Source organism: Hylobates moloch, unplaced genomic scaffold (genome assembly GCF_009828535.3).
Source record: "Hylobates moloch isolate HMO894 unplaced genomic scaffold, HMol_V3 SCAFFOLD_22, whole genome shotgun sequence".
In the NCBI taxonomy this organism is placed as follows: Eukaryota; Metazoa; Chordata; class Mammalia; order Primates; family Hylobatidae; genus Hylobates; species Hylobates moloch.
Genome location: NW_026652297.1, coordinates 20381251 through 20408607, shown reverse-complemented (window position 1 = coordinate 20408607; position 27357 = coordinate 20381251). Strand labels below are relative to the sequence as shown.

At 40.7% G+C, this 27357-nt stretch overlaps 2 protein-coding genes and 1 long non-coding RNA gene across 10 annotated transcripts in view; 1 reads left to right on the top strand and 2 right to left on the bottom strand.

Moving 5' to 3' along the window:
• Window positions 1-11213, top strand: part of SH3BP5 (SH3 domain binding protein 5) — a 78461-nt gene extending 67248 nt beyond the window's left edge. For 3 of the 4 annotated variants that reach the window (XM_058433666.1, XM_032144121.2, XM_032144120.2), the window contains 5 exons: window positions 3831-3961; window positions 6322-6364; window positions 7061-7280; window positions 8963-9223; window positions 9767-11213. In XM_058433666.1, coding sequence (XP_058289649.1) covers window positions 3831-3961; window positions 6322-6364; window positions 7061-7280; window positions 8963-9223; window positions 9767-9984 — 873 coding nt within the window. In that variant the 3' untranslated portion in view covers window positions 9985-11213. The remainder of the gene's footprint in view (window positions 1-3830; window positions 3962-6321; window positions 6365-7060; window positions 7281-8962; window positions 9224-9766) is intronic. The other variant, XM_032144122.2, reaches the window with a different exon arrangement.
• On the bottom strand, window positions 1659-7062 carry LOC131382315 (uncharacterized). The gene is made up of 2 exons (XR_009211698.1): window positions 4954-7062; window positions 1659-1854 (listed from the first exon to the last, which is right to left on the bottom strand). It is a non-coding gene; the product is annotated as an uncharacterized LOC131382315 (long non-coding RNA).
• Window positions 11214-12172: 959 nt separating the features above from the next.
• The window catches only part of CAPN7 (calpain 7), a 47492-nt gene continuing 32307 nt past the window's right edge, over window positions 12173-27357 (bottom strand). The window contains exons 14-23 of one of the 5 annotated variants that reach the window (XM_058433664.1): window positions 25099-25243; window positions 24860-24959; window positions 24132-24267; window positions 23469-23544; window positions 20047-20192; window positions 18907-18969; window positions 18230-18360; window positions 15033-15125; window positions 14781-14940; window positions 12173-12193 (exon numbers count right to left, since the gene is read on the bottom strand). In XM_058433664.1, coding sequence (XP_058289647.1) covers window positions 14796-14940; window positions 15033-15125; window positions 18230-18360; window positions 18907-18969; window positions 20047-20192; window positions 23469-23544; window positions 24132-24267; window positions 24860-24959; window positions 25099-25243 — 1035 coding nt within the window. In that variant the 3' untranslated portion in view covers window positions 12173-12193; window positions 14781-14795. The other 4 variants (XM_032144118.2, XM_032144119.2, XM_032144117.2 and 1 more) reach the window with 4 other exon arrangements.

Here is a 27357-nt window from a genome sequence, read left to right as displayed (position 1 = left end):
CTGAAACAGTCAGAATGGAGGTTCTGAGCAGACAGTGAGATTGCCTTCCTGGGCAAAGAGGCCCCTGACCGGAGCTCTGTGACGTTGGAAGAGATGTTGGGAGTGTAACTGAGGGTGCAAAGGCCTTAGAGATTGGAGAGCCGAGAAAGCTGTAACAGGAGGCTGAGGAGCTGTGCCTGGTGGATGTCTACTAAGCAGGTTGGGCCATTCTGGTGGTGTGGGACCCCGCGAAGAGGCTGGGCCAAGCCAGACTGAAACACCCATTCAGTACCCAGTGGTGCCCATGTGGGAAGGTGCCAGCTGTTTGTTATCTTCTGTGGGCTGACATGAGCAGGGTCCGGGGCTGAGCAGTATCTCTGTGGTCCCTGGATCTTCAGCATCTGGCTGCTCTGGAGTATGGGGTGCAGCATTGCCACACCTACCCCTGAGCCGCCCTCCTCCTTACTTATCCCACACCTGACCCACATCACTGCACACAGCTCATGCCTGATGCTAGGCTGTAGATAGAGGAGCTCCTTGATTACCTAGGAGACGTAACCAAGGCGACATGCTTAGTGACCTTCTTCCTCAAGGAAGGAAGCTGAGTTGTGTGGAGGTCTCTTCCAAGAGCTGGAGGGTTTTGTGTGTGTGTGTGTGTGTGTGAGACGGAGTCTCACCCTGTTGCTCAGGCTGGAGTACAGTGGCGCGATCTCGGCTCATTGCAACCTCCACCTCCCAGGTTCAAGCTTTTCTCTTGCCTCAGCCTCCTGAGGAGCTGGGACTACAGGCACCCACCACCACACCCAGCTAATTTTTGTATTTTTACTAGAGACGTGGTTTCACGACGTTGGCCAGGTTGGTCTTGAACTCCTGACCTCAAGTGATCTGCCCACCTTGGGCTCCCAAAGTGCTGGGATTACAGGCATGAGCCCCATCGCACCTGGCTGCGCTGGAGGTTTTGTATATACATGAGAAGTGGGGAGATAGGGACAGGATGTGGTAGACATGGCCTGGTGGGGTGAAGCAGGGGACAGTGATGTGCTGGCCACTTCTTCAGTTTTCACTGCCAATATTGCCATGAGCTCGGAGCTTTCCAAGTGTTTTATTGTAGAAAGCCTGTGCTTCTGCTTGCAGCCTAGAGGCCAAGATAGAATGAGGGCCTGTTTGCAGATGGTGAGAATCCTGCTTCTTACAGGGGACTCTTTTCTGTACAGGAGCCTCAAATTACATGTTCTACAAGTCTATTGAAAATGCATTCTGACAGCTCCTTAAAGGTAAACCTTTAATTGGATCCTTTTGTAATAAAATAATCACCCCCAACATGTTGTCTTTGATGAACCTAAAGGTTTGAGTTTTCATAAAGGTTATACGAGTAAATCCTTAAAGCTTAAGATTTACCGCTGTTTCCCCAAGTATCAAGCATGAGATATTTTTAGTGCATTTTGTTTCCTTGTGAAGTATCTGGTTTTGGAAGCAAAGGGAAAGGATTCTCTTAGCCCTTTGGTCTTGGTTGAGAAGTCATGTGAGCAAGCATGTCACCTCATGCCAGCTTAGCTCAGTTCCCTCCTATTTTTCTTCTCTGATTTTGTTTTCTGTTGTTTTTAAAAATTATCTGAAGCACTGAAGCTTTTGTTAAAAGATATTTTTAAGAAGGTAAAAGCATAATTGGGATACAAATATAAAATGTTGTCATGTCAAATATTTTATTTCTCATTAAATAAGGAGGGATCTAACAGTCATGTTACAATTCTTGAATTCAAAAATCACAAACTCAAAGAAAACCAAACTCAAAACTCAAAGAAAAGATACAAAATGGACTATTACAGGGCAGTCAGTAATCCACTGCATCTGGGAACACAGTTCATCTTCATTTCTCTGGAAAAAAAAAACCATTTGCATTACTGTCAGTTTTCTACAACTTACAGGTTGTAAAATAGCTTCAAGACAAAGTCAGAGATAGCCTGGAAGGGTGCCCTAGACAGGACACCCTGTAATTTTTAATGCTCATATAAAAGTCTTCCATAATACCTTTAAAAATCCTTATCGTAAGTAGTAAGTAAACTATCCTAGGGCTGATTGTGGCTGTTGACTGGAGGAGATGGTAGAACATTGGCAACCTTCCTCTGTGGCCTTCTCTTTTAACTGTGAACTAAAGACATGGTGGTACCTCCCTAAAATTGTTCTACGGGGTCTGAGAGAGCTGACTAGTGACCATGAGCCCTCTGGGCTCCTCTCGGATGCTCCCCAGAGAATACAGAATTAGAGAATAACCCTTTAGCCTAACCTCTACTGTCTCTCTGGTTTATTTTATAACACTGTGAATGGTAGGCAGAAGACAGGGAAAGAAATCGCAAGCTGCTTATGTGGCCTGAACTGCAGTTTGTTTCCCCCCTTTCTTCAAGGCAGGCCTTGTTCTGATGCTTTTCTGTAGGTACGCAAGGAAAGAATTAACATTGCCCATGTCTCTGGGACTGGGCCTTTGAGCTGCTTTTGTTTTTTGGCCATTGAGGGCCCTTGAGTATTGGTTTTGTAACTCATTTTTTTCAACAGACTTAAAGTGTTCCCACCAGAATTTCCCACCAGAACTCTGACTCGTCTTCTGCTCACAATATGTTTGTGTACCTCAAAATCTGATGTGAATGACTGGGTTTTAATTTAATTGCTTAAATGTGAAGTTTTCCCCTTCTGGATCCTGAGTTCTTCCGGGCACAGCCAACTAGTTCAGAATATTTGGGAAAGGACCAAACAATGGAAGTCATGGCTGCTTTGCTGGCTTGACTGCCATCGTGCCTGGTGCGATGCCGAGTTCTTGGTTTTGGTGGTCCCCCCATTAGGTTCCCCGTCTCTTAGGTTCCCACTGCTGCTGTTTGGCCATTTGCCTGCCCATCAGGCCCCTGCCCCAAGGTGTGAACGGGAGCTCTACGTGGCTACTTAGATCGAGGAACCTGAGAAGAAAGTGGACAGCTGTTGAATCAGAAAATAGTTCAAAATTTTCTAATTTTTGTTTTTCCATTTTCTTTCTCAGTCATTGCCACAGCCAATTTAGCTATTTAATCTTTCCTCACAAGACTTTTTCAAAGTAGATCAATAGGAAAAGAAAACCACTGTTAGGAAGTTGGTTTATTCTTAGTCTGACCACTAATTTGCTCAAATATATATCTAGATACAGATATCGATACCTATATATACACATATATTTTGAGATGGAGTCTTGCTGTGCCGCCCAGGAGGGAGTGCAGTGGCGTGATCTCAGCTTACTGCAACCTTTGTCTCCTGGGTTCGGGTGATTCTCCCGCCTCACCCTTTCAAGTAGCTGGGACTACAGGCATGCGCCACCATGCCCAGCAAATTTTTGTATTTTTAGTAGAGACAGGGTTTTGTCATGTTGGCCAGGCTGGTCTCAAACTCCTCACCTTAGGCGATCCACCCACCTCAGCCTCCCAAAGGGCTGTGATTACAGGCGTGAGCCACTGCGCCCAGCCCAAAGAGTATTTTTATTTTTGAGACAAAGTCTCACTCTGTCGCCCAGGCTGGAGTGCAGTGGTGCGATCTTGGCTCACTGCAACCTCCGCCTCCGGGTTCAAGTGATTCTCCTGCCTTAGCCTCCTGAGTAGCTGGGACTACAGGAGCACACCAGGCCCGGCTGATTTTTGTATTTTTAGTAGTGACGGGTTTCACCATGTTGGCTAGGATGGTCCCAATCTCCTGACCTTGTGATCCACCCACCTTGGCCTCCCAAAGTGCTGGGATTACACACGTGTCACCACGCCCAGGCAAAGAATATTTTTTGAAAAATAATATAATATTCCAAGCAGGGGCTGTTCTGGGCTGAACTCTGCTGTCATTTTAAGGTCATGGAGGCGGAGCAGACCAAGACCAGGAGCGAGCTGGTGCATAAGGAGACGGCAGCCAGATACAATGCCGCCATGGGCCGCATGCGACAGCTGGAGAAGAAACTCAAGAGAGCCATCAACAAGTCCAAGTAAGTCTGGACACGGCTTTCCCTGGGGCCGTGCGGCTGTCCTAGCCTGCATCTTCTCAGCCTTTTGTATGTCACGCACTCAAGGACCACCCTGAGTAGTCCTTTGATGTAGACCCTGGGGCCTCACCAGAGCCCCCCTGCTCAAGCTCTCTTGCCCCCTAATATTCTATGACCCCCAGAGGCAGAGGATGCTAAGGGGTGGGCTGCTCTAGGTATGACTGAGTTAGGAAACACAGAAAAAGGAAATTTCAAAGGCACATTATTAAATGGCCCATTGGCTGGGATTTGGTAAACTCACGCTGTACTCTGGGATCTGTGGTTGACAGTGTGGACAAGGCCCTATCCCTCAATTTATCTGTCAGTGTAATAGGGATGAGTTGTTCACAATACATTTCCTGTGATCAAGAGCTGATAAAACGCTGTAAGACTGGCTTTAGTAGAGTTTTTTTTTTTTTCCTCCTCCAATCTCTTCTCACTACAGCCCTGTATATTTTTATACAATATTGATAATGGTGGGCAGGCACAACTGTGTACCCTCTCTTGGGGACAAGCCCCCTGCTTCATTCCCAATTGCTGGGCCTCCTAGCGAGAGGAGGAGGACTTACGATGACCTAGACTTAACAGCCAAAGATAGACCCAGAGCAGGCTGTGCAGGGCTACTGAAGGCCTCTTCTCCACGTGTGGTCACAGCCCCAGCCAGGAGGGGCCGGGCAACTGGAAGCTTGGCAGATGCCCAGTCCTCATGCAAGTGAGGGAAAGGTGACAATTCAGTGAGGAAGAGGGTCTGCAAGGAAGAGTTTGGTCCTCCTAGGCTCTGTACTACCCCCCAGTACGTTCACCCTGGCTTGACTTTTCTTTAGTTTCTGCTCACACTCTTCCAACATACATATGTACACACATGTGCAGAGGAACAGCATTTAACCATTTACTATTGCATTTAATTACTAGTGTATTTTTGTTTTGGTTTGGTTTTTGGTGTGTCAGGGGCTGACCTCCTGAGAGCTAAGTAGTAGACGTGTATACGGCATTTTTCTGCAGGGGAGGCAGGAGGTGGCGAGGGTTGCTGTAGGACCTGTGCCTGCTCTGGGCAAGCCCAGGCATCATCCACGTGACAACACCGAAGGAGGCCGAAGAGCAGCCTTTGATGCTGCTTCCTTTGGTGTGAATATGGTGGGTCTTTTCTCAAAAGACCCCGAACTCCCACTGCACACATCACATACTCATCCATTAACCTGTTTTAAGAAAATAAATCTTGTGAGTGTACTTTGCCAACCTTTTCAGACTCCGAGAAGAGTAAAGGGATAGATCGTAGTCTTGGGTGGCTCCTGTTTGCCCAAAGGTTAAAATGCACATCTGTGCATTCCACGGAGTGGCTTCCAGGCTACCTCCATGCCCACCCTGCTTCTCCAGCCACACTCCCTTGCATGGATGCTCATGTTCCTTTTGCTGGGACATCTTCCCTGTGCCCTCCGATGCCCATTCACACACATACTCCTCACCTTGTGCTCCTGTCTGCTCCTTTTGGTCACATGAGAGAGCTTATCCACCTCACTCTCTCCCCAAGTTTCAGGATTTTCATACCCACCAATGGCAGTCCTGTGTCCTTGTCATCCATCTGGATCCTCAGGATGCAGGACTTGAGAGCTTCATGGAGGGTGAACAGCTCAAGAATAAAGCAGTGATCTACTCTTAATGTTCAGGCACCAAAATTCCTAAAAAAGAGCCAAGCTCTTTTGGCTGACCCAGAACCAAGGGAACTGCTAGGATGGTGGCATTTCTTGTGCCCATTATGTGGCTGAGTCGGCCAACTAATAAGTCTTTGGACAAGGTTCGGGAGGACCAACCTGAGGACCCCCTCCTAGTGGTGGCCTTGCTGTGCTGTGAGGGAGGAGTGGTGCTTCTCTCCCTTCCCCAGTTGACTTCAGTAGAGGAGGAGGTTTAAGCAGCCCCTTCTCCAGCCTCATCTGCTCTTCATCCCTGGGGAGCCAAGTTCATTAGGAGAGCAGATCCAAGCCACCCTTACTGCTGGGTATAAACTGTGAGGCTCTGAACAGCCTTCCCACAGAGGAGGAACATGAGCTAGGTTGCAGAGTGCCCAAGATATGTGTGTGTGGGTTCCCCATGTCTTGAGATGGGCCTCCTGTTAATATAGCCCTGGGCGAGCCCAGTCGTTCCATCTGGTGTCTGTCAAGTCTCCAGAGCTAGGAGCATCACTCATATGTCATGGCCTTGTTAGAGATTACTAAATATTGGAAGGACGACCTGGCCAGTGGTAGCTGATGCCTCTTGTTCATCTTGTGGAGTTGAATGTGGTCACTGTATTATATTACTCTGATGGCTTTCCTTCCTGTCTTCTGCAGGCCTTATTTTGAACTCAAGGCAAAGTACTACGTGCAGCTCGAGGTATGTGTAGCTTTGGGCTTCGTCACTGATGAGATTTTTCTGCACTCAAAGCTTCACTTTTCTGGGGTAGCAGAATATCACATGGGCCACTTGCTATAAGAGGAAAGTGGAGAGACAGGCTTTACTGAGTTTTCAGACCTCAAAATTGTCTCGGTTGGGTCTTCAGTGGCCTCTGAACCTCTGTAACTGCCGTTCAGTCACTTTCTCTGTTGTACTAGGCCAGTGGTTCTCACAGCATGCTCTTAGGACCAGCAGCATCAGCATCACCTGGAGACCTGACAGACCAGGTCCCACTCTAGACTGACTGTGAGGTTGGAGTCTAGTGAGCTGAGTCTTAACACTCAAGGGGATTTTGATGCAAGCTGAAGTTTGAGAACCACTGTTCTGGGAACCAGATGTCTAGTCTGTGGGACTTTGGTGTGTCTGATGCCCATTTTTGCTTCCCTGATGGGGTTTATTCCACCAGTGAGTTTTTGGATATTAGAAGTTGTCACCTGGATGGGATCTGGGGATGGTGGTGGCTGATTTTGTCTGGCGAATGAATAGCAGTGATAATGGTAATCAGGTCTTCAGTCATGTCTTGGAAAATTCCTTGAAGTAGAATGACAGGCAGAAAATGTAGTTGAACCTGTCATTCAGAAACCATCTTAAGGCTAGCAGGGTAGTCTTCACTTAGTCTCCTGTTCTCTTGACCAGCAACTGAAAAAGACTGTGGACGACCTGCAGGCCAAACTGACCCTGGCAAAAGGCGAGTACAAGATGGCCCTGAAGAACCTGGAGATGATCTCAGACGAGATCCACGAGCGGCGGCGCTCCAGTGCCATGGGGCCTCGGGGATGCGGTGTTGGTGCTGAGGGCAGCAGCACATCTGTGGAGGATCTGCCAGGGAGCAAACCTGAGCCTGATGCCATTTCTGGTAAGTCAGGAGCTCCACTGGGTACGTGGAGAGATACCAGACTGTGTGATTTGTTTCTCAAGGTCCTCACTTTCTTTGGCCATCAGTGAAAGGTCTCAGAGTTGGGCAGGCCTGAGGGCTATTTCTGGTGGGTTCCCGTGTTTTATGGTACTAAGTGTTCCTCAAATTCAGGATTCTGTGGTCAAATAAATTGGGAAAATGTTACACCTTCACTCCTCTTTGAGAGTCAAAGTATACATTAGAACATTCAAGGCTGAGAAATCCTGCAGGAAAGAAGAGCTGTAATCAGATTTGATTCAAATCTGCCTTTACATCATTACTAGTGCATGATGTGGGCAAGGGCCTAACTTTGTATTTCAGTTTCTTCACCTGTAGAATGGGGAGTATGATGCCATCTACTGTATACTATCCGTTGTGTAGGGTGGTGGTTCAGATTACATGAATCAACCCCTGACACTCAAGAAGCACTCGGCAAATGGTGGCTCTTACTGACATCTGACCATAGAGACCTCTTTCCCCAGGGCCACCCCCTGGAAAACTGATAGAAGTTTGGTTTCTGTCATGCTCACCAAGAAAACCCACCCAACACTGTCTTTGCATACTTCCTTTCTTTTCCTTACCTGTGCAATAATCCCTGTCAGCTCTTTCCCAAGCTCCTTCCTCAGGAGTTAATTCCTTCAACAAATATTTAAGTACTAGGTTCAATGTAAAGGAAAAGGAAACTATCATTTGAACAACTACTATGTATGAGGTACTTTAATATATACATCATCTCAAACCCTGCATGGAGAGGATCATGAAGCTTACAGAGGTAAAGTAACTTGACCAAGTCATACGGCGGCAAGTAGTGGAGTTACAGATTCAATTCAGGTCTGAGCCCATTTTCTGTTCCCAATATTACAGTATTTATCATTTATAAGAAACCTTTATGGAATGCTACAAGGCTGCTTTTAAAGAGAAGAGGGGGAAAAATGGAGTAGGAAAGTTCTAATAAGCAGTGGGATTGTGGGCAGGCTGAGGGAAAACCGCTAAAGGCCAAAGAGGCTTTGAAACCATGGGAATACCATGTGTCTGGGCCTTGTTATTTTGGTCTACCAAATAATGTGGCTACAGAGCATTGTAAAGGATTTCTGTTCTTTTGCAGCAAATGGTCATGTGGGTAGCCTTTGAGTGTGTTCTTTATGAGATCAGAAGTTACCTGGAAGATAACAAAGGTCCGAACAGATATTCCATGCTGACCTGTTTCTTCTAGCAGCTCTTGCTTCTATTGCCCTAAGAAAGAAGCCTGAGTCCAGCTGGCTTTGTTTGGGATATGTTACAGAGGACTAGAACGTCTTCCTGTGCACATGAGACTCTGTTTGAGGTGGAGTAAAGGTCCTAATTTGTGGCTGAATTAATCTTCCATTTTTAGGTGGTGTCTGGTGACAGTGATTTCTTGGCAGGGTTATAAGGTTATTGGAAGGGCACTTAATATCCATGGGATCCAGCTGCCAGCTGCTTCCCTTCCAGCTGCTTTAGAGGCTGGTCATTCAGGTTTGGGAAGTCACATTCCTACATTAGGACTCACAGAGGTAGAGATTCTGCAGTCCCCATGCTGTGTCTAGCTGCCTACCGGCAGCAAGCACTTGTGGCATTTGAGGAGGTGACAGAACCTATGTGACTGGTGTTCTCTCTCAACTTAGTGGCCTCGGAGGCCTTTGAAGATGACAGCTGTAGCAACTTTGTGTCTGAAGATGACTCGGAAACCCAGTCTGTGTCCAGCTTTAGTTCAGGACCAACAAGCCCGTCTGAGATGCCTGACCAGTTCCCTGCGGTTGTGAGGCCTGGCAGCCTGGATCTGCCCAGCCCCGTGTCCCTGTCAGAGTTTGGGATGATGTTCCCAGTGTTGGGCCCTCGAAGTGAATGCAGCGGGGCCTCCTCCCCTGAATGTGAAGTAGAACGAGGTGAGTAGCAGCCTTCTCACCCTGTCCCAGATGCCACACTGCCTCTGTAGCCTGACTGTTGTGCTGTTCCATACCTCTGCCAGGTCTCAGGGCCCCCATGCTGCATTACCAGGTCTCTGTGGTTGTGCTGTCAGTATTGACCACTGAGGTTGTTTCCAAGTGCTGTTCTGGGGGGCTCCTGGCTCCACTCAGCTTCTATAAAGTAGAGCTTAGGTCCTATGTCTCACATCAGAACAGTCTCCTTGGCAAGCACATAGTAGAGAGGTTTGTTTCTCAGCTACAAAGTGAATATGGCAAATTTCATCTCTATAGCTAAGGAATATAAAAAACATCACAAGGAATAAAAGTAAATGATTATGTACTGAGAACCTCTGATATGCACGGTAGGCAACAGAGGGAATTCTACAGGGCTGAGTTAGCTGATTGGTTTGAGCTCAAGTGACTTAGAATTGTCAATACTCACTTTTGATCATCTTTGTATTTCTATAGGAGACAGGGCAGAATTGTCAATACTCACTTTTGATAATCCTTGTATTTCTGTAGGAGACAGGGCAGAAGGGGCAGAGAATAAAACAAGTGACAAAGCCAACAACAACCGGGGCCTCAGCAATAGCAGTGGCGGTGGTAGCAGCAGTAAGAGCCAAAGCAGCACCTCCCCCGAGGGCCAGGCCTTGGAGAACCGGATGAAGCAGCTCTCCCTACAGTGCTCAAAGGGAAGAGATGGAATTATTGCTGACATAAAAGTGGTGCAGATTGGCTGATTCATCCTGGGCCCTGGCCCATGTGCATATCAACATTTATATATGGAACTGGAGAACATTGTGCCAATAATCATTTAATATATGCCAAATCTTACACGTCTACTCTAAACTGCTCTAATGAAGTTTCAGTGACCTTGAGGGCTAAAGATTGTTCTTCTGGGTAAGAGCTCTTGGGCTGGTTTTTCAGAAAGAGTTGTTGCGGGTAGACTGTGACCAGGTTCACAGCCTTTGTGGAACATTCCATGTAACGGCATTGTGGAAGCAATAACTAGTTCCTGTGAAAGAACCAGAGCTGGGAAGATGGCTGGGAAGCCAGGACAAAGTGGGGGCAACAGCTTGCTTCTCTTTCTCTTCTCACCCTCAACTTGTATGGGAAAATGGAGATGTCCTTTCCACTTTATCCCAGGATATCTAAATGAAAAGAAAACCTACACACAAAGCAAAAACTCAAGTATTAAGAGCACATGTTTTTGACCCAGTGGAGGCTTAAAAAAAAAAAAAATCCAAGAACACAATTCATTTTCACCACCTCTGGTGTTCAGAGGGGACTTTTAAAAAAGCATATATGCTGGGATACCCATTAAAGCCATTTTCTAGAAGGCTACCATGAGCTGCACTTTTGGGGTGGGAAAGGTGAATGCCAGTGGGGATGTGGGGGGATGAGGGTAGGAGGGACTTATAGAAGGGGATTTGTGGCTGTGGGGGAGAAGGTTCTACAGCATAAGCCTTATCCTGCCAGCCAAGGGGATTTATTCTAAGAGAAGTGCATGTGAAGAATGGTTGCCACTGTTTGTTATTAGACTGACAAGATGTTAATTTCTCTGTAGGTTGTAACTTTAAAAATAAATGAAATTATTTAAGGGTTATGCTGCACTAGTATTCCTTAGAGGAAACTGTTCTTTAAAGTTAGGAAAGGGAGTAGGCAGGCATGTGTTGGCAAAGGCTGTTAATAGTAGTTAAGTGTTAAGACTGCTTTTCTTTAATGTTTTCATGGTAATGCCTATTTAGAGCACTGTATTTTTGTCTTGTTAAGAAAATTTAGCATTTCTAAAAGAAAAAAGCAACCCTCTTTCAAACTGTTAATTCTGTCACAGCCTGTATATTTTAGTCATTTGTAAATCTCTTCATACAATAGTGACTTCTTTTTTGACTGATACAGTATCTTAATTACAAGGTTATTTTGTACTTGTCTTAATACACTGAGTGTAATAAAAACCGGCTTGAGAAAAGTTTCTCCTTTCTGTGACTTCAAATAAGAACTCCCAGTATTGCCTAAATCTTCTAGGCAACCCTTTTTCCATAAGGAAGAGCATGGAGTGCTGTGGTCACCAGTAATCATTTTCAATTAAGGTCATGAACAGTAATAATTTAAGCCTTGATTCCCAAGGTTTGAATTCTACTTTTGCTGTTGCTAAAGCTGTAGGCAATGAGGAGACACAGTGGCAGATAAATAAAGACGAGGTGGTGATGCTGGAGGAGTGGGCCTCGGGCTGCATACTGCAGTCTCCCAGGAAGCTTAAGTGTTGCTGTCAGTTCTCATCCCCAGAGAATTATTTAATTAACTGGGGGGTACACTGGGGCATTAGACTTTTAAAAGCTCCCCGAGGGAATTTAAATGTGCATTCAGAGTTGAGAATCAGATTGATTCTTTTGTGAAAATGTTACAATGCTGGACTCTTAATCTGCATTTCATACATTAAGCATGCTGTGGAGAAAAAGTTCTTGGTTGGCCAATCATGAGGTTTAAGTTTCAGCAATAACCCTTTGCAGTATCAAACAAAACAGGTGTTTTACCTAGTAGTTAATATTTCATCCAGGAAAGTTCATAGAAGTTCCTTGTGCTATTTAAGAACATTAAACAGCCAGCTGGGCCCAAGGGCTCATGCCTGTAATCCCAGCACTTTGGGAGGCTAAGGCTGGTGGATCACTTGAGGCCTGGAGTTCGAGACCAGCCTGGGCAACATAGTGAAACCCAGTCTCTACCAAAAATACAAAAATTGGCCAGTCTTGTAATTTGGGTCTCAAACAAGAACACTTAACAGCATACCTGAATTTGACTAGTGACCTTCAGGGTTCATTCAGTTCTCATAAAATCTCCTTACACCCTTTTACCTGTAGTAAAGACATTATTGAGACTTGCTTGACTTACCATTAGCAAAAACTTCCCTGCAATTGAGGCAATTCTTTTTCCTCCTAGAAAAAACACCATCTGGAAAATAGCCCAAGCTAGGATAAAGTTTTTACAGCAGAGTCAAGTTATGCAGTCTAATAACTAGAAATTTCTAAGTACTTCTTGCAGAGAATGAAAGTGGGATGGAATTTTCTAACATTGGGGCTTTCTTTCCCTTGTCTTTACAAAAGACAAAGCCTAGGCAGTCAGTAGCACTACAGTATTCCTTATTTGGGCATTAGGACCTTCTTTTGTTTTCTGCCTCAATCCTCCTTTCCCATCAGCCTACCACTTGCTTGTCTCCTACACCAGAAAGGGATGCAGACCACCTTTTGACCAGGGCTCCCTTCTCACACTATCACCTACTCAAATTTCTAGTTTTACGTAGTCTGCCCCCACTGCTGTCACTGTGGCCTCTTAATCTCCACCACATCTGACATTTAATTATACTCTTCTGGGAATTCTGTTCACTGGGCTTCTTAATCCTCCCCCAACCCTTGTTTTCTTGTATCTCCTGTTAGTCTATGTATTTTTTACTAAATTAGAAATACTTTCTAAAAAAATTCCCCCAAATCAGTTCTTAACCATCTTTAGTTCAGGTCACTCTTGACTTTTTGGGTGATCTCGCTTACTATACACCACGTTGATTTCAGATCTGGATTTTCTGGGCAATTTAATGTGTCAAAACTTACCTTCACTGAAGCTACGAGCCATCTGTCCATGTGCTGAATTAGAACCTTGAGTCATCCTCTCTAACAACTCCCGACTAGTCTGTCTGTTATTTAGAACCTCCAAAAGGCCTGGATTGTTTTTCCTCCCTCTACAACAGGTCTAGATCTTGTCCCTCCCTCAACTAGGATGGCCGTGTCTATGGGCGTCATTAGACACACACAGCAGCTCAATCAGGGCTCAGGGAAGAAGGCTTGTGAACCCGGGGCAAAATCTTTTAATCTCTTAGGCTTATTTCCTCAATTGTAAGAAGTACAAATAATAGTATCTATATTTTATTCAGCTCTTGGGAAGATTAAAAAGAAAAATATACACATTGGGTACATAATAAACACTCAATAATGGTCAGTAATCTGTCTTTTGAAGCTTTACCTTCAAGGTCCAAGTTAAAGTATCAATTCTTCAAATACAATTTTTTATATTGGTCCAGCCAAAATTAATCTTTCCCTTATTCATACACTGGTGGCATGTTTTTAGAGCTCTATTATAGAAATCAGTGCCTTAAGTTGTTTATATATAGGTCTCTTCCAATAAATTTGATGGCAGGGATTAGGTTTTTAGTTTGCATCCTGTACAAGATCTTTACCACAACAGGTTAAAATCATGTGTTATAATATAGTTCTTATGTTCTGGATTTTTTCTTTTTAAAGAGTAACAGAAAACTTGTTAAATCTGTCCACCTAAAATTAATAGGCTAAAACTGAAAGCATGAAGTATCTACCAAAGTGAAACCTCATTAGTGTAATAATCTACCACTACTCTGTAAAAGAACAGATTTTTGTTGAAGTATATATTTTCATGCAAATAATCTGTTCTCATTTACATGAAACACGACAGATGAAATCTTTGAATAAATCTAAGTTAAACTATGCAATATCCGTAAGTATAAACATTTTATTTCAATTTAAGGTAGTAGCAATACAAAATAAGTTTTGATAATTATAAAGTAGAGACAATGAAAAATCCCACCCTATTTTTAGAATTTTAAAATATTGAGCATCATTCTGTCCTGATGGGTTTTATGTAAAGTGGGAATTTACATGACACCAGTATCTTGGCAATTCACTTTTTCTGAATGCTACATATCCCAATCACCATATATTAAATTCTCTATTTTCTTCAAAGTGCTATTGCCACAAGAGACTGAACAATACAGCAATTTAAAAAAAGACCATACAAACTAAATTGTAACGTCTTCAATATCTCAATTACTGTTTTTTAAAAATAAAAACTGCAGTAGTGAATTTAAGTTCTTGCTACATGATTGAATGGGAGATAACCTCAACAATTTTCATTCTTAGGCATGAGCATCTTCATGCTAAGGTAGTCTATACTTAAAAGCTTTATTCTTTCATAACACCTGGGCAACAAACATTTTAAAATCATAAATAATGCAAAATTAAAATCAGTTATGGTGGCACAGTTCATTTGGTAATTAGTTGCCCAAGATGTATAGTAGAATCAAGCAGGTTGAACTTCCACATGCTCTGCAAAAAAGGGAAACGATGGAAATATTTCAGTATATTAATCTAGCCCACTATTCCACTCAAGGAATCTATATCCTTTCTTTTTCTCATCTGGTCTCAGTTCCTTTATCCTCTCAGCAAAGGCATCTCACAGTGATGACTGAGTCTAATCTTAATCATATGCACTTTTTATACAAAATGGCCCCTAAAATGCAAGCCAATTCTATATACACAAAACCATGTAAACGGTACCTCTAGGTGATTTAGGTAATTCTGACTATGCAGTTCTTACCAAACACCCTGACAAGCACCAGATTCCACTGTAACGCATTTTTAGAGATTTAATTCCATTCTGATTGTTCTGCTTACTGTCCTGAAGATTTGCGTCCTTATTTGAAGAACTGATGTTTGGCAAGTATAAAACCCAGTACCTTGAAATTTCTCCATCACTGAAGTTGTGTGATCTTGATGGGGACAATACTATTAAAGTCCAAGAAAAAAGGTCCTTCTTGTTTAGGCAAAAAGGTACTAGGAATGATATTGAAGATCCCAGAAGGTATATTTTCTAATTCCAGGTAGCAAAACCCACACCTATATTTAGAGAAAATGAGAATAAGGTTTATAGAAGATGATGCCACAAAAAGTAAAGTATAAAATAGATACAATAAAAATGCCAACATTACCTATAGTCACCACTAGATTTCCTCAGAAAGCCATGGGGACCAGGATCTCCTAGAGTAGAAACTGTTACAACCTCAAATCCAACGCTATATTGCCTAGCATTTAAAATGAACAGAATTACTGTATTAATATATATTCTCAAACGTGATTTAAAATAACTATGTGAAGTGCAGATGTCATATTAAGTTTATGTTTCTCATGTTTCAGTAGAGAGAAATACACACACTATTTTTGATCATAACACACCATTTATATATTTCAGTTGAAGCCTTAAAGATTAACACCGGATTAAACTTACTTTAAGAGAGACTGTATTTTTACCATGGGCTCCCCAGGAAATATCTTATTTTTTTGAGACAGAGTCTCACTCTGCTGCCCAGGTTGGAGTGCAGAGGCATGATCTTGGCTCACTGCAACCTCCGCCTCCTGGGTTCAAGTGATTCTCCTGCCTCAGCCTTCTGAATAGCTGGGACTACAGGAGTATGCCACTGTGCCTGGCTAAATTTTTTTGTATTTTTAGTAGTGACAGGGTTCCATCATGTTGGCCAGGCTGGTCTCGAACTCTTGACCTCAGGTGATCCGCCAGCCTCAGCCTTCCAAAGTGCTGGGATTACAGGCGTGAGCCATTGCACCTGACCTCTTTTTTTTTTGAGATAGGGTCTCACTGTCACCCAGGCTGGAGGACAGTGGAGCAATCGTGGCTCACTGCAGCCTTGCCCTCCTGGACTCAGGATTCTCCCACCTTAGCCTCCTCAGGACCTGGGACTATGGGTATCTATCACCATATCTGGCTAATTTCTTAATTTTTTTTTTTTGTATACAGGGGGTCTCACTGCGCTGCCCAGGCTGGTCTGGAACTTCTGGGCTCAAGCTACCCTCCTGCCTTGGCCTCCCAAAGTGCTGGTATTACAGCCTTGAGCCACCGCGCCTGGCCACAGGGAATAATTAAAAATACTGTCATTGGCCAGGTGCAGTGGCTCACGCCTGTAATGCCAGCACTTTGGGAGGCAGAGGTGGGTGGATCACAAGTTCAAGAGATCAAGAGCATCCTGGCCAACATGGTGAAATCCCGACTCTACCAAAAATACAAAAATTAGCTGGGCATGGTGGTGTGCACCTGTAGCCTCAGCTACTTGGGAGGCTGAGGCAGGAGAACTGCTTGAACCCAGGAGGTGGAGGTTGCAGTGAGCTGAGATCGCACACTGCACTCCAGCCTGGTGACAGAAAAAAAAAAAAAAATTGTTATTGTAACAAATGGAAAGGCCTATGGGACAGGAAAGAAAGCCCTAAAACAAAATCTGAATTTACGGAAGTACTTAGCATATGATAAACATGGCATTCCAGATCAGTAAGGAAAGATTAATTTAGATGGTGATGAGGTAACAAAAAATTTAGAAAAAAACTGTTAAATTATATTTCATACCAAATATAAAAATATATTCATATGAATTTTTTAAATGCAAAAAATTGAAGCATAAAATAATCAGAATGTGGTGAAAATTAATTTGATAATGTGGTGAGAGTTCCTGTCCACAGCAAAATGAAACCAGAAGACAGATTTCATTATTTTAAAATGAAATGTTTTTCTATGTGGGAGAAAAATGACAATCTGAGAAAAATATCCGAAAATATGTGAAGGAGTTAATACCCGTATCTTATTCATGCTCATAATTAAAAAAGAAATGACAACTCTATGGGCAAGAAACATGAATAGGGAATAAACAGTATTGTAATGAACATTATTACATGTTCGATTTATGTAGAAATTAAGTATAAAAGAGCAAATAAGTTTATTTACCTATTTCACCTATCAAACTGGTAGAGGTTTTAAAAATGACTTTCTTGTGGAAAAATAGTTTAATCAAATCTTCATATCTAATGGGTTATTAACTGCTGCTGCTGGATTAGTTTGTAAGAAAAGCAAAATTAAGCCCAATCTTATTTAGAAGGCCGTTCTGTGTTTTTTTTTTTTTTTTTTTTTTGGTTGTTGTTGTATGAGACAGGGTCTCGCTCTGTCGACCAGAGGCTGGAGTGCAGTGGCATCATCTGGGATCACTGCAACCTCTGCCTCCCGGGCTCAAGCCATCTTCCCACCTCAGCCTCCCAAGTGGCTGGGACTATACAAAGCACATGCCACCATGCCTAGCTAAATTTTTTAAAAAATTTTTGCAGAGATGAGGTTTTGCCATGTTGCTCAGGCTGGTCTTGAACTCCTGAACTCGATCCTCCTGTCTTGGCCTTCCAAAGTGTTGGGATTACAGGTGTGAGCCACCATGCCCAGGCTGTATTCTCTATATTTTTTAAACCTTTTAAAACTATGAAATATAACACAAGTAAAACATATATACAACTTAATCATTTGCAAAGTGAATAAACACCTGGGTAACCACCACCCAGATCAACAAATCCTCTCAGCACCACAGAATTTCCTGTATATTCCTAATTGCAACTCCTGTCCCCTGACAGAGCTTTTATAGTAATAACTCTCTTGCTCTGCTTTACAGTTTTACGACCTTAGTGTGCATCCTTACATGAGTATTTCAGTTTTGTCTGTTCTTGACTTCACCGAAGTAGAATCACATGGTATATATTCTGTACATGTGGCTTTTAAAGACTTATCCATTATGTTGTGTGTAGCTGTAATTTATTTCCATTGTTACATCAGGACTCTATTATATGACTATATTATAATCTTAAATGTTGTCGATGAACATATGTTTCCAATTTCTGGCTATTACAATGGTTTACTGGCCATCTGGATTGCCCCTTTTATAAAATGTTTTTGTTTATTTTTTAAAAACTGCAGATTTTTTTTTATCAATGTAGCATATTTACAAATATTTTAATATGCTCTTTGTCTTAAGAAATCTTTCCTCTCTTGAGGTTAAAACATTTCCTGCATTATTGTCTAGAAGCTGTATTGTTTTGCCTTTCACATTTAGGTTTGTAATCCACCTGGAATTTGATGTGAAACAGGGTTCTAATTACCCTTTTTACACATGGATACCCAATTATTCCATACCATTTATTGAAGATTGTCCTTTCCTCACTCCACTATAATGCCATTGTTATAAATCCAATGTCCATATATGCTTAGGTCTGTTTCTAAACTTTTTTGTTATACTATGTTCATCTGTTATAGAACATCATTAATTTAAGACTATTAAATTATCCAATTAATTAATGATTCATCACAAACCTTGGTCCTCGTAGCTCAATCAGTAACGGCCCAGTCTTTTCTATATGGAATTGGTAGATGGGATTATTTTTGTGAGTCTCTTGGAAATTTCCACATCCTCCAGCACTCTGACCACTCCACTTTCCATTAATCTAATAAAAACAAAAGTTTTAGTATTAACATTTCATTCTCCAATTCCACTTAAAGACAAAACTCCCTTCCATCTCAAAAAAAAAAAAAAAAAAAAAGGCAATTTTCCACTCTGTGGCTCCAACCCCTCTCTCCCATCTTTATTTGCTGCTGACAGCCAGGCTGCTTTGCTACACTAACCCCTATTTCCATCTCTTAGCCTCTAATCAAGTTGTTCTTTCTACCAGGAATTTTCCATAATCTTCCTCTATACATGTAGCCCACCCTGCAGTTAGTCTCAAATTCTACTTTTAAGGTTCACCCACATTGCCTTCTCTAACAACCAAAGTTTGCATTCATTTTCTTTTCACAGATGTTGCTCACTGAAGATCTTGTATTCCAACCCAAATTGAAGGCCACTTACGTTTCCCTCATATTCCTGTGAAGCCTTAGAATGTCTTTATTTCATAATAAGTTGCTAAATATAAACAATAAAATGAGAGAAATGGGAAAGGAAATTTAAAAATTCTAAGAGAATGCTGAGATTACAACCAAACGAATTTTCTCACCCGTTTTGATAAGGTGTATGGTGAAGGAATCTTTGAAAAAGTAAAGCTGCATGCTGAATATACCTACATTAAAAAAAAGACTGTATTGATAAATTTTACACTTACAAGAACATCAAAGTGATACATGAATATATTGGAAGACTAAAAAAATCAGTTGGCATATACAAGTCATTATTCTATAGGCAGCCTAGTATCAGGTCAGGTCTAATGAGCTGGGAACTGAGAAGCTAGGGGTCTGGTCTTGGCTTTTTCTGCTACTGTGTATGCCTCAGGACAAATCACAATTTTTCCAGGCTGTGGCTTCTGCATCTGAAAAAGGAAGGGGTGGCAGCAGCTCCCAATGTCCCTTTCATCACAAAAAATCGATTCAAATTGAGCTGCTTATCTAGAGCAAACAAATCTATATAGAAGAAAATTACAATGACCTTCCCAGCTAGATGAGAGCAGTATATTTCTAGGTGACTGATTCTCTTTCACTAAGTTCAAAGTCTTTTTTAAGTCAATAAAAATATTAAACGGCTAAATAAGTTTTTATCGCTTGCTTTAAAATGAAATGTATTGGCTGGGTGCAGTGGCTGACACCAGTAATTCCAGCACTTTGGGAGGCTGAGGTGGGTGAATCACTTGAGGTTAGGAGTCTGAGACCAGCCTGGCTAACATGGTGACACCCCATCTCTACAAAAAATACAAAAATTAGCTGGGCATGGTGGCAGCACCTGTAGTCCCAGCTACCTAAGAGGCTGAGGCAGAAGAATTACTTGAGCCCGGGAGGTGGAGGCTGCAGTGAGCCGAGATTGCACTAATGCACTCACTCCAGCTTGGATGACAGAGCAAGACTCTGTCTCAAAAAAAAAAAAAAAAAAAGAAAAAGAGAAATGTATTAGTCCAACATCCTATATTACCGTGGGGCTAAACTATTACTATGAAAATAAAAATGTTCTTTCAAAATAAAAACATTTCTTTTCAAATGTATTATTTTCTACAGAAAGTATAATTTACTATTAAAATGATAAGCACAAAAATAGAAAGCAATACATTTTCAGAAATAAACTTTTTCTCCAGATAATCCCACTTACAAAGCAGAGCATATTACGTACTTTATATTACTGTGTTTTGTCATTGTGTGTTGGTTTTACTTACCCGAACCGTGTAATGGATTGTGTTCTGTTTTTCATATTGAGAAACCACTAATGTAAAGGTATGGGTGCCAGGTGTGGTCAGCTTTATCTTAGTCAAATAATGAGGGCTGTTAATTCGAATTCCATCAATGTATGGAGGTGGGTCAGCTGCAAACAAACAAGTAGGCTTAGAGAAAAGGAGACTTTTCTTTCTTTAGTTTTATGGTTGATGTAGGAAAACTAATTACTTGGATGGATATCTCAACTGATTCTCTCCTTAAAACATAATGATATTAGTGAATTACAATTTCAGTTGAAAACTTTAAAATTAAACAGTTCCTAACAAAAATAATCTTTTTGAATACTTTCAATGAGGTATAATAGTACCTGCTATTTGCTCTGTGTTGCGTTTCAGTAATTCCTACTATTTGTTCTGTGTTGCATTTTTCTCCCGTAGAGGATTTTAAAGTCAGGATTAGTTTTTTTTTCTTTTGAGATGAAATAAAAAAAAATACAAAGAAGTATATAAAAACATATATTCCCCACCACTCAGGTTTAAATTAGTTTTTTTTTGGTCATTCTAGCTTTTTCATAAAACAATGTCTCTTTTAACCACTACCCTTGTCTTATTCCCTTCTATTGATGGATTTAGTGAGCATCTTTTTAGACTTGAATACAAACGTGCCCACTCCTAAAAATGAATGAACCAATAACTGTTTCTGGGATAAGTGTATATATAAAAAAATAATGTTTATGTCTTATATCTTTCATTTTTCACTCAACATTTTAAAAACAGCTATGTTGTTCTATACAGATAGTTTATTTCTTATAACTGCCTGTATATTCCATCATACAAATATGACATTTTATCTACACCCCCAATTGGTTATTTAGAAAATCTGGATATTCAGATTATTTTCAATATTTTATTATTACAAAGAATGCTGCCTAATATATTATTATTTGATAGTCCCATCAGTCAAGCCTGATACAATAAAATTTTATGCATGCCAATTACTATATGTTAAGATCGATGGTCTCACTTAGCTTGTTTAGGAACGCTGAATATTTATAATGGGACTTATCAGAAAAACTAAATATTTTGGTATCTCAAACAAGTCATAAGTCTCTAATGATTAGGGGTGGTGTGATCCAGTGAGAAGAGTAAAGAACTGGCATATCTGTGGATCTTGAATAAGGTTTTTAACCTTTCCATGTTTCAGTTTACTCTTCTGTCAAACGGAACAACGAGGCCTGTCCTATTTACTGCAGAGTGTTGTAATTAAAATTATAAACATGAAAGTATTCTGAAAAGGCAAAATCACTACACATAAGATGGAGCATTGTTTTAAAAAAAGGAAAGCTTGGCTAGTTTAACTTGATATTTGTCACTGGACCTACTAAGTGCCATGCCCATTCCAGAACTTAGGGATACTGACTAGTAAGACTCAGTGCCTGCCATCAACACATTGTAATAGGGAAGAATGCCATACTTCCCTATGATTAAACAAAGTAAGACTTAAACCACTTCTGATCACATCTTCCCATCACTGCCCATTTCTTTGCACAGCTTTCTTGCAAGAACTGTCAACAATTGCTTCCTTACATCATAGTCTCTTTTAAAACCAATCCAACTGGGCTTCTAGCCCCACCTCTCCACTAAGCCTGTTCTTATCAAGGTCAACAATGACTGACTGCCACGATGCTAAGTCCAATAGTTTCTTCTCTTTAATTTTTATTTTAGGTTTGTGGGTACATGTGAATATTTGTTACAAAGGTAAATACGTGTCATGGGGGTTTGTTGTACATGTTATTTCACCACCCAGGTATTAAGCCAGGACCCAACAGTTATCTTTTCTATTCCTCTCCCTCCTCCCACCCTCCCCCCACTTCAAGCAGACCTCAGTGTCTGTTGTTTCCTTCTTTGTGTTCATAAGTTCTTATCATTTAGTTCCCACAACAGTGTCTTCTCTCATCTAATCTCATTTGATTTCTCAAACATCAATAGATGCAATTGTCCTTTCTTTCTCTCTTGAAAAATGTTCTTTGCTTGGGTTATGTGAAACCTCACTGTTTCATCAGGCCCTCTGTTCAAATTCTTTTGTGGTACCTTTTCCTCTGCTCAACCTCAAGGTGTCTGAGAGTCCAAGGGTCAGATCCTGGGTGTTAATGTCTGTACCCACAACTCTCTTCACAGGTGATTCATACAGTCCCATCTTCAAACTCCATCTATATGCTCCTGACTCCCCTATCTCTATCTCTACCCTTACCCCAGAACTCTATTAAAAAATCCAACAGCCTAGCTGGCATCTTCATTTGGAGCCAGGACATGTCATTTTCCTGCTTATGACAAGCCAAAGACTCTCTGAACCCCCTCCTGTGGTGTACAGAACCTCATGTGATCTGACCTCTGCAAATCTTTCTGACCTCTTTTGATACCACACCTACCCAGGCAATTGGCCTGTTCTCTGTTCCAAAAATACACCATCTTTTCTCACTGTAAGGTCCTTGTACTTGCTGTTCCCTCTGCCTGTAATGCTTTTCCCTTGATTTCTTTGCATGACTGGTTCCTTTTTGTTATTCATAGCTCTTCTCATCCCTGCTCAAAGAGGTCTTCTATGACCACCCACCAAAAGCAACCAACCAGTCACTCACACAAAACCCTTTTTTTTTTTAACACGTGTATCAATACTTGATATTTTGCTTATTAACTGTCTCCCCAACTAGAACATAAACTCTATGAAAGCAGAATCCTGTTTTGTTCATCACTATTCTCAACAGCCTTAAGACAGTTTCTCTCACTAAGTGACACACATTTTTTAAAAATGTGAAAGCAAAGTAGTTTCAATACAATGTGTTAAATATCTCAGGTGCCCAGTGGAAGGAATAGTATTTAGGCTGGACCTTAACTATGTGCATTAAGCAGAATAGGGAGAAAGGCATATGTGGGTAAAAGGCAGGAGGAGAGATTCTTGAGAGAAGAAACCATGTGAAAAAAGACAACAAGGGCATGGTGTATTCTGGAGTAGCAACTATCTCAACTGTGAGAAGCTGGGGCATGAAATAAAGGGGGGCAGGTAGATTAAGGTGGGAATAAAAAGCCTTATATATCATGCTAAAGAGCTTAGATTTTATCCAGGAGTTCAAGGAAAACCACAAAATACATATGATTAGAGTAAAAGACATCATTTAAGTTTCAGAAATAAAATTCTGACAGCCATGTGCGAGAATATGGAAATCCCCCCTTGGAGTCTCTAAATTAAAACAAATCAAAACAAAACACAGAACAGCATGAATACCCATCTGCTTGAGTGGTTTCTATTAGTCTATCAACATAATTATTTCTCTATATTATCTACATAAAATGTGTCATTTTTCAACTTAATCATATAAATAAAATCTTATGTATGTTTACTTTAATGTTTGCTGGCCTACTAAACATACCTGGGTAATAAACTTTTTTCCCATCAGTCTTGTAAACAACCATTGTGATAAATTCTCGATTATTCGCAAAATCATCCTAAAATCACAAAGAATCCAATGTGGTTAGAAAATGGGTTCAAAATGCTATTTATTTTCTTTTTCAATCTCTCCACAAAAAATGCTCTTTAAAGTTAAAATACTTCTAATTTTAAGAGCCTTTTTTTCAGCTATTTAGTGCTATAAGAAACATTGTTTTTCTGAATTAAATTGTCATTTTAATAGATGACCACAATGTATGAAGTAATACATTAAATAAGATTCGGAGGCTATTAAGATTAAGGTTAACCTTTACAGAATCAAGACTAATGATTCAACATTTCCAAACTCCCTTCAGCATATTTCAATGTTAATATTAAGATCTAAACTATACACGATCAACCCCCAAACCCTCACTAAAAATTTTAGCATAAACTCCCTTCAGAGATGACTTCTGAACAAGATTTTAAGTGTATAATTATAAAATACAAAATTTACTTAGAGGAAAATATTCATTTATCTGAGAAAACACTATGCTCAGGGCACCTATGTAAATTAAACAGGCTGGTGTTTACGTATGTCTTTCACAATGTTCTAACTATATTAAAAAAATTTCTGTATGGGATATCATTAGAAGGGTATCAGTACCTTGTCTGTTATGTGTCTACTAAGCAAAACCCAAACTGCAGCGCCCCCCTGTGGACACTGCACCTCCAGTTTGTACTGGGGGTTGTTGGCCAGGCTATAGGCATCTTTCACAGGTCCTTGCTTAGCATCCCAAGTACTAAAAGATAAAGTCAACAAAGAAGGTTGTAATTAAATTTCTCATAGAGCTAAAATATAACACTATTTCAAAAAGTGAATTAAGCTACCCGAGTTTTTGGTTTTGTTTTACTGTTTTTAAATTTTTTGGCACAACTAGCAAACATGGAAAGAAAACAACAAGATAGTCACTGTGGGCATGACAAAAAGAGGGAATGCTAGTCTTCCTAAATTAACCATTCCGGTTTTCATTTATTTTTTTTTTGAGACAGAGTCTTGCTCTGTTGTCCGGGCTGGAGTGCAGTGGCATGATCTTGGCTCACTGCAACCTCCACCTCCCAGGCTTGAGACCTGCTGACCTCAGCCTCTCGAGTAGCTGGGGCTACAGGTGTGCGCCACAATGCCTGGCTAGTTTTTGTATTTTTTGTAGAGACGAGGTTTTGCCATGTTGCCCAACCTGGTCTAGAACTCCTGAGCTCAACTGATCCACCCACCTTGGCCTCCCAAAGTGCTGGGATTACAGGTATGAGCCACCGCGCCTGGCACCATTATGTTTTTAAGTGAAGAAAGTGGATGCTATTATAAAGCATACTCTGCAATGTGCAAAAAGTTACCTGTGAATACATGTTGATTCTTTAAAAAGACCTGGATTCCAACTCAAATAAATCACATCATAATACTGGCAGAGATCATCCCAGGAAATCCAAAATATTCCTGAAAATTAATATCTTTGTTAATCTAAAAAAATCTCAATGCTAAATGATTTAAGTCAGTTACATATGTTTCGTCTTGTTAAAACATGTTTTTTTTTTTTGAAAAATAAATAGTATTAAAATTAGAAACATATATTTACCGTTGTCTATTTTCTGAGCTGTTCGGGGATCAAAGTTTAAATACTTTTGCAAGTCTGGAGTCCAGTTTTTTACATCATTTTCACTGTATCTTCCTTTCCAACGTAAATGACTCCAAGGATTTTTCAACTGGATAAATCGCAGCCCCTATATAAAAAAGAAACGGGATAACATTAAGTTGCAAAACAGTTTTTACCATATTAATTCTCTTATTACAGGATGAACTGAGTACTTATCAATTCTTTTCCCTTCAAATCAACTTGAAATTAATATTTTTAACTTTCACCAGCTCATACATCGATCAAAAACTGTAAATGGCTACCTACTCCCTAGAGCTGTCTAATAGTGTAGTCTTTCACCACATGTAGTTAAGTTAAAATTATATAAAATTCAAAAATCAGTTCTTTAGTCACAGCAGCCACATTTCAAATGTTAAATGACCACAGGTGGCTAGTAGCTAATGCATTGGGCAGCCCAGATAAAGAACATTTCCATCATTGCAGGAGTTCTATTAGACAGTACTGCCTTAGAGCATAAAGTATTTTCTGCCTTTTCAAAGCTCACTCTACTCTGGCCCCACTTTATTTTCCAGTATTTATACTCCATGTATCTTTGGCTCTAATCTAGTTTTTCCTTTCAGAATGCAATAAAATCCTTATTCAATTTTGCCTCTAAAGGCATTTGATCATGCTGTTCCCTTTTTTCTGAAAGGCCCTCTTTGATCCCTTTAGCTACCCTTTCTTCTCAGTGCAGACAGACATAGTGAAGAAAAGAGAAAAGAACATGGACTTTGGGGTCAGAAAAAAATGGGACCAAATTCCAGTTCTTTGGGTGGGTCATTTACCCACTCTGAACATTCATTTTACTCATATGTAAAATGAAGTGTCCCTAGAAGATGACTGTGAAGATCAAATGGAATTAACATAAAGTATCTAGCATTTAGTAATTTCTTTCTTTTAATTACTTTGAATTCTCCAAACTTCATAGTGCTAGCAATCTGTATTACATTAGTTTAAAACAAATAGTATCCTATCTTATATTGTTTTCTACAAATGTAGTCATCTTTTCTCCCCAATGTAATCATTAACTCCTTGAAATGGTAACACTATCATCCCTTTTCAGATTTTCCACTGATTTATGGAACAGAATGTAAAGGTAAATGCTCAGTAAATACCAGGCATGTCTACAGAACTGATTACATTGATTCGGGAAAATAAAAGAGGTGGTAAATCCAAAACAGTATTTGTCTTACTGCAAGCAGTCACCTTAGGAAATTGTGTACTTTTTCTAACGATATCATAAATCAAACTGGGAGACATCTAAACAACCACAACAACACATTCCTTTGCTATTTTAAATGGTGACAAATCGTGGCTGGGGGTAGATGTATGTGATTTCTGGACATAAGACTTATTCCTCTTAGGCTATATTCCCTAGAAGCTTCATTAATACAATTTCTTTCATCAATATCTTCTATGCCATATGTGTCTCACCACACATAAGTCAACTGACATTTAACTCTAACTCCTTTCTTTTCAAAAAATTTAATTCTCCATAAGCAGGTAATCTGCCTTATTTCAGGACTCTTAACACTTCCTAAAAGAGGAGCACAGAGGAGAGCAAATTGCTGCTACTGCTAAGCTTTTCAGAGACAGACCTCCAGCATCAGTGATATTCAAGGACACCAAGATATGGATGTAGATTTTGTTTGGATGGGTAGAGAACCAGCCCTAAAAAGAAGGAATGCTAGAGAACAAAAAAACAAAACAAAACAAAACAAACAAAACAAAACAAAAAAAATTTGATTTTGCTGAAATATCCAATTTCTAAAGTTATTTCCAAGTAGCAGCAAAGGAAAAGCCTTGGACAGCTTCAGAAATTCTATGATAACACTTGTCTGAACTGAAGTCAGCACCCTGATCTACAGATGTAACTCCACAGTAGACCATTTATGAAACATCACCTCAAAGACACAAAAATGACCCAAAGAGAGAATCGCTGAGACTAAAATGAAGACCTTGGAATATGCAAGCAGATTAGAGGTAGTCAAACAAAAATGATAGCACTTTTACGCAAATATTAATAAATATTGAAAATCTCTTTAAGTGAAGAAAGTCACCAATGATGTAATACTGAGCAGAGCTGTGAGAGTCTAAGATTAGGTCTCCCTGTAAAAAAGAGGTCCTAGAGATAAATGCTTGAATCAAATATGGAAATATTTTAAAACAGAAGTCAGAACTGGCAGGGCGTGGGGGCTCACG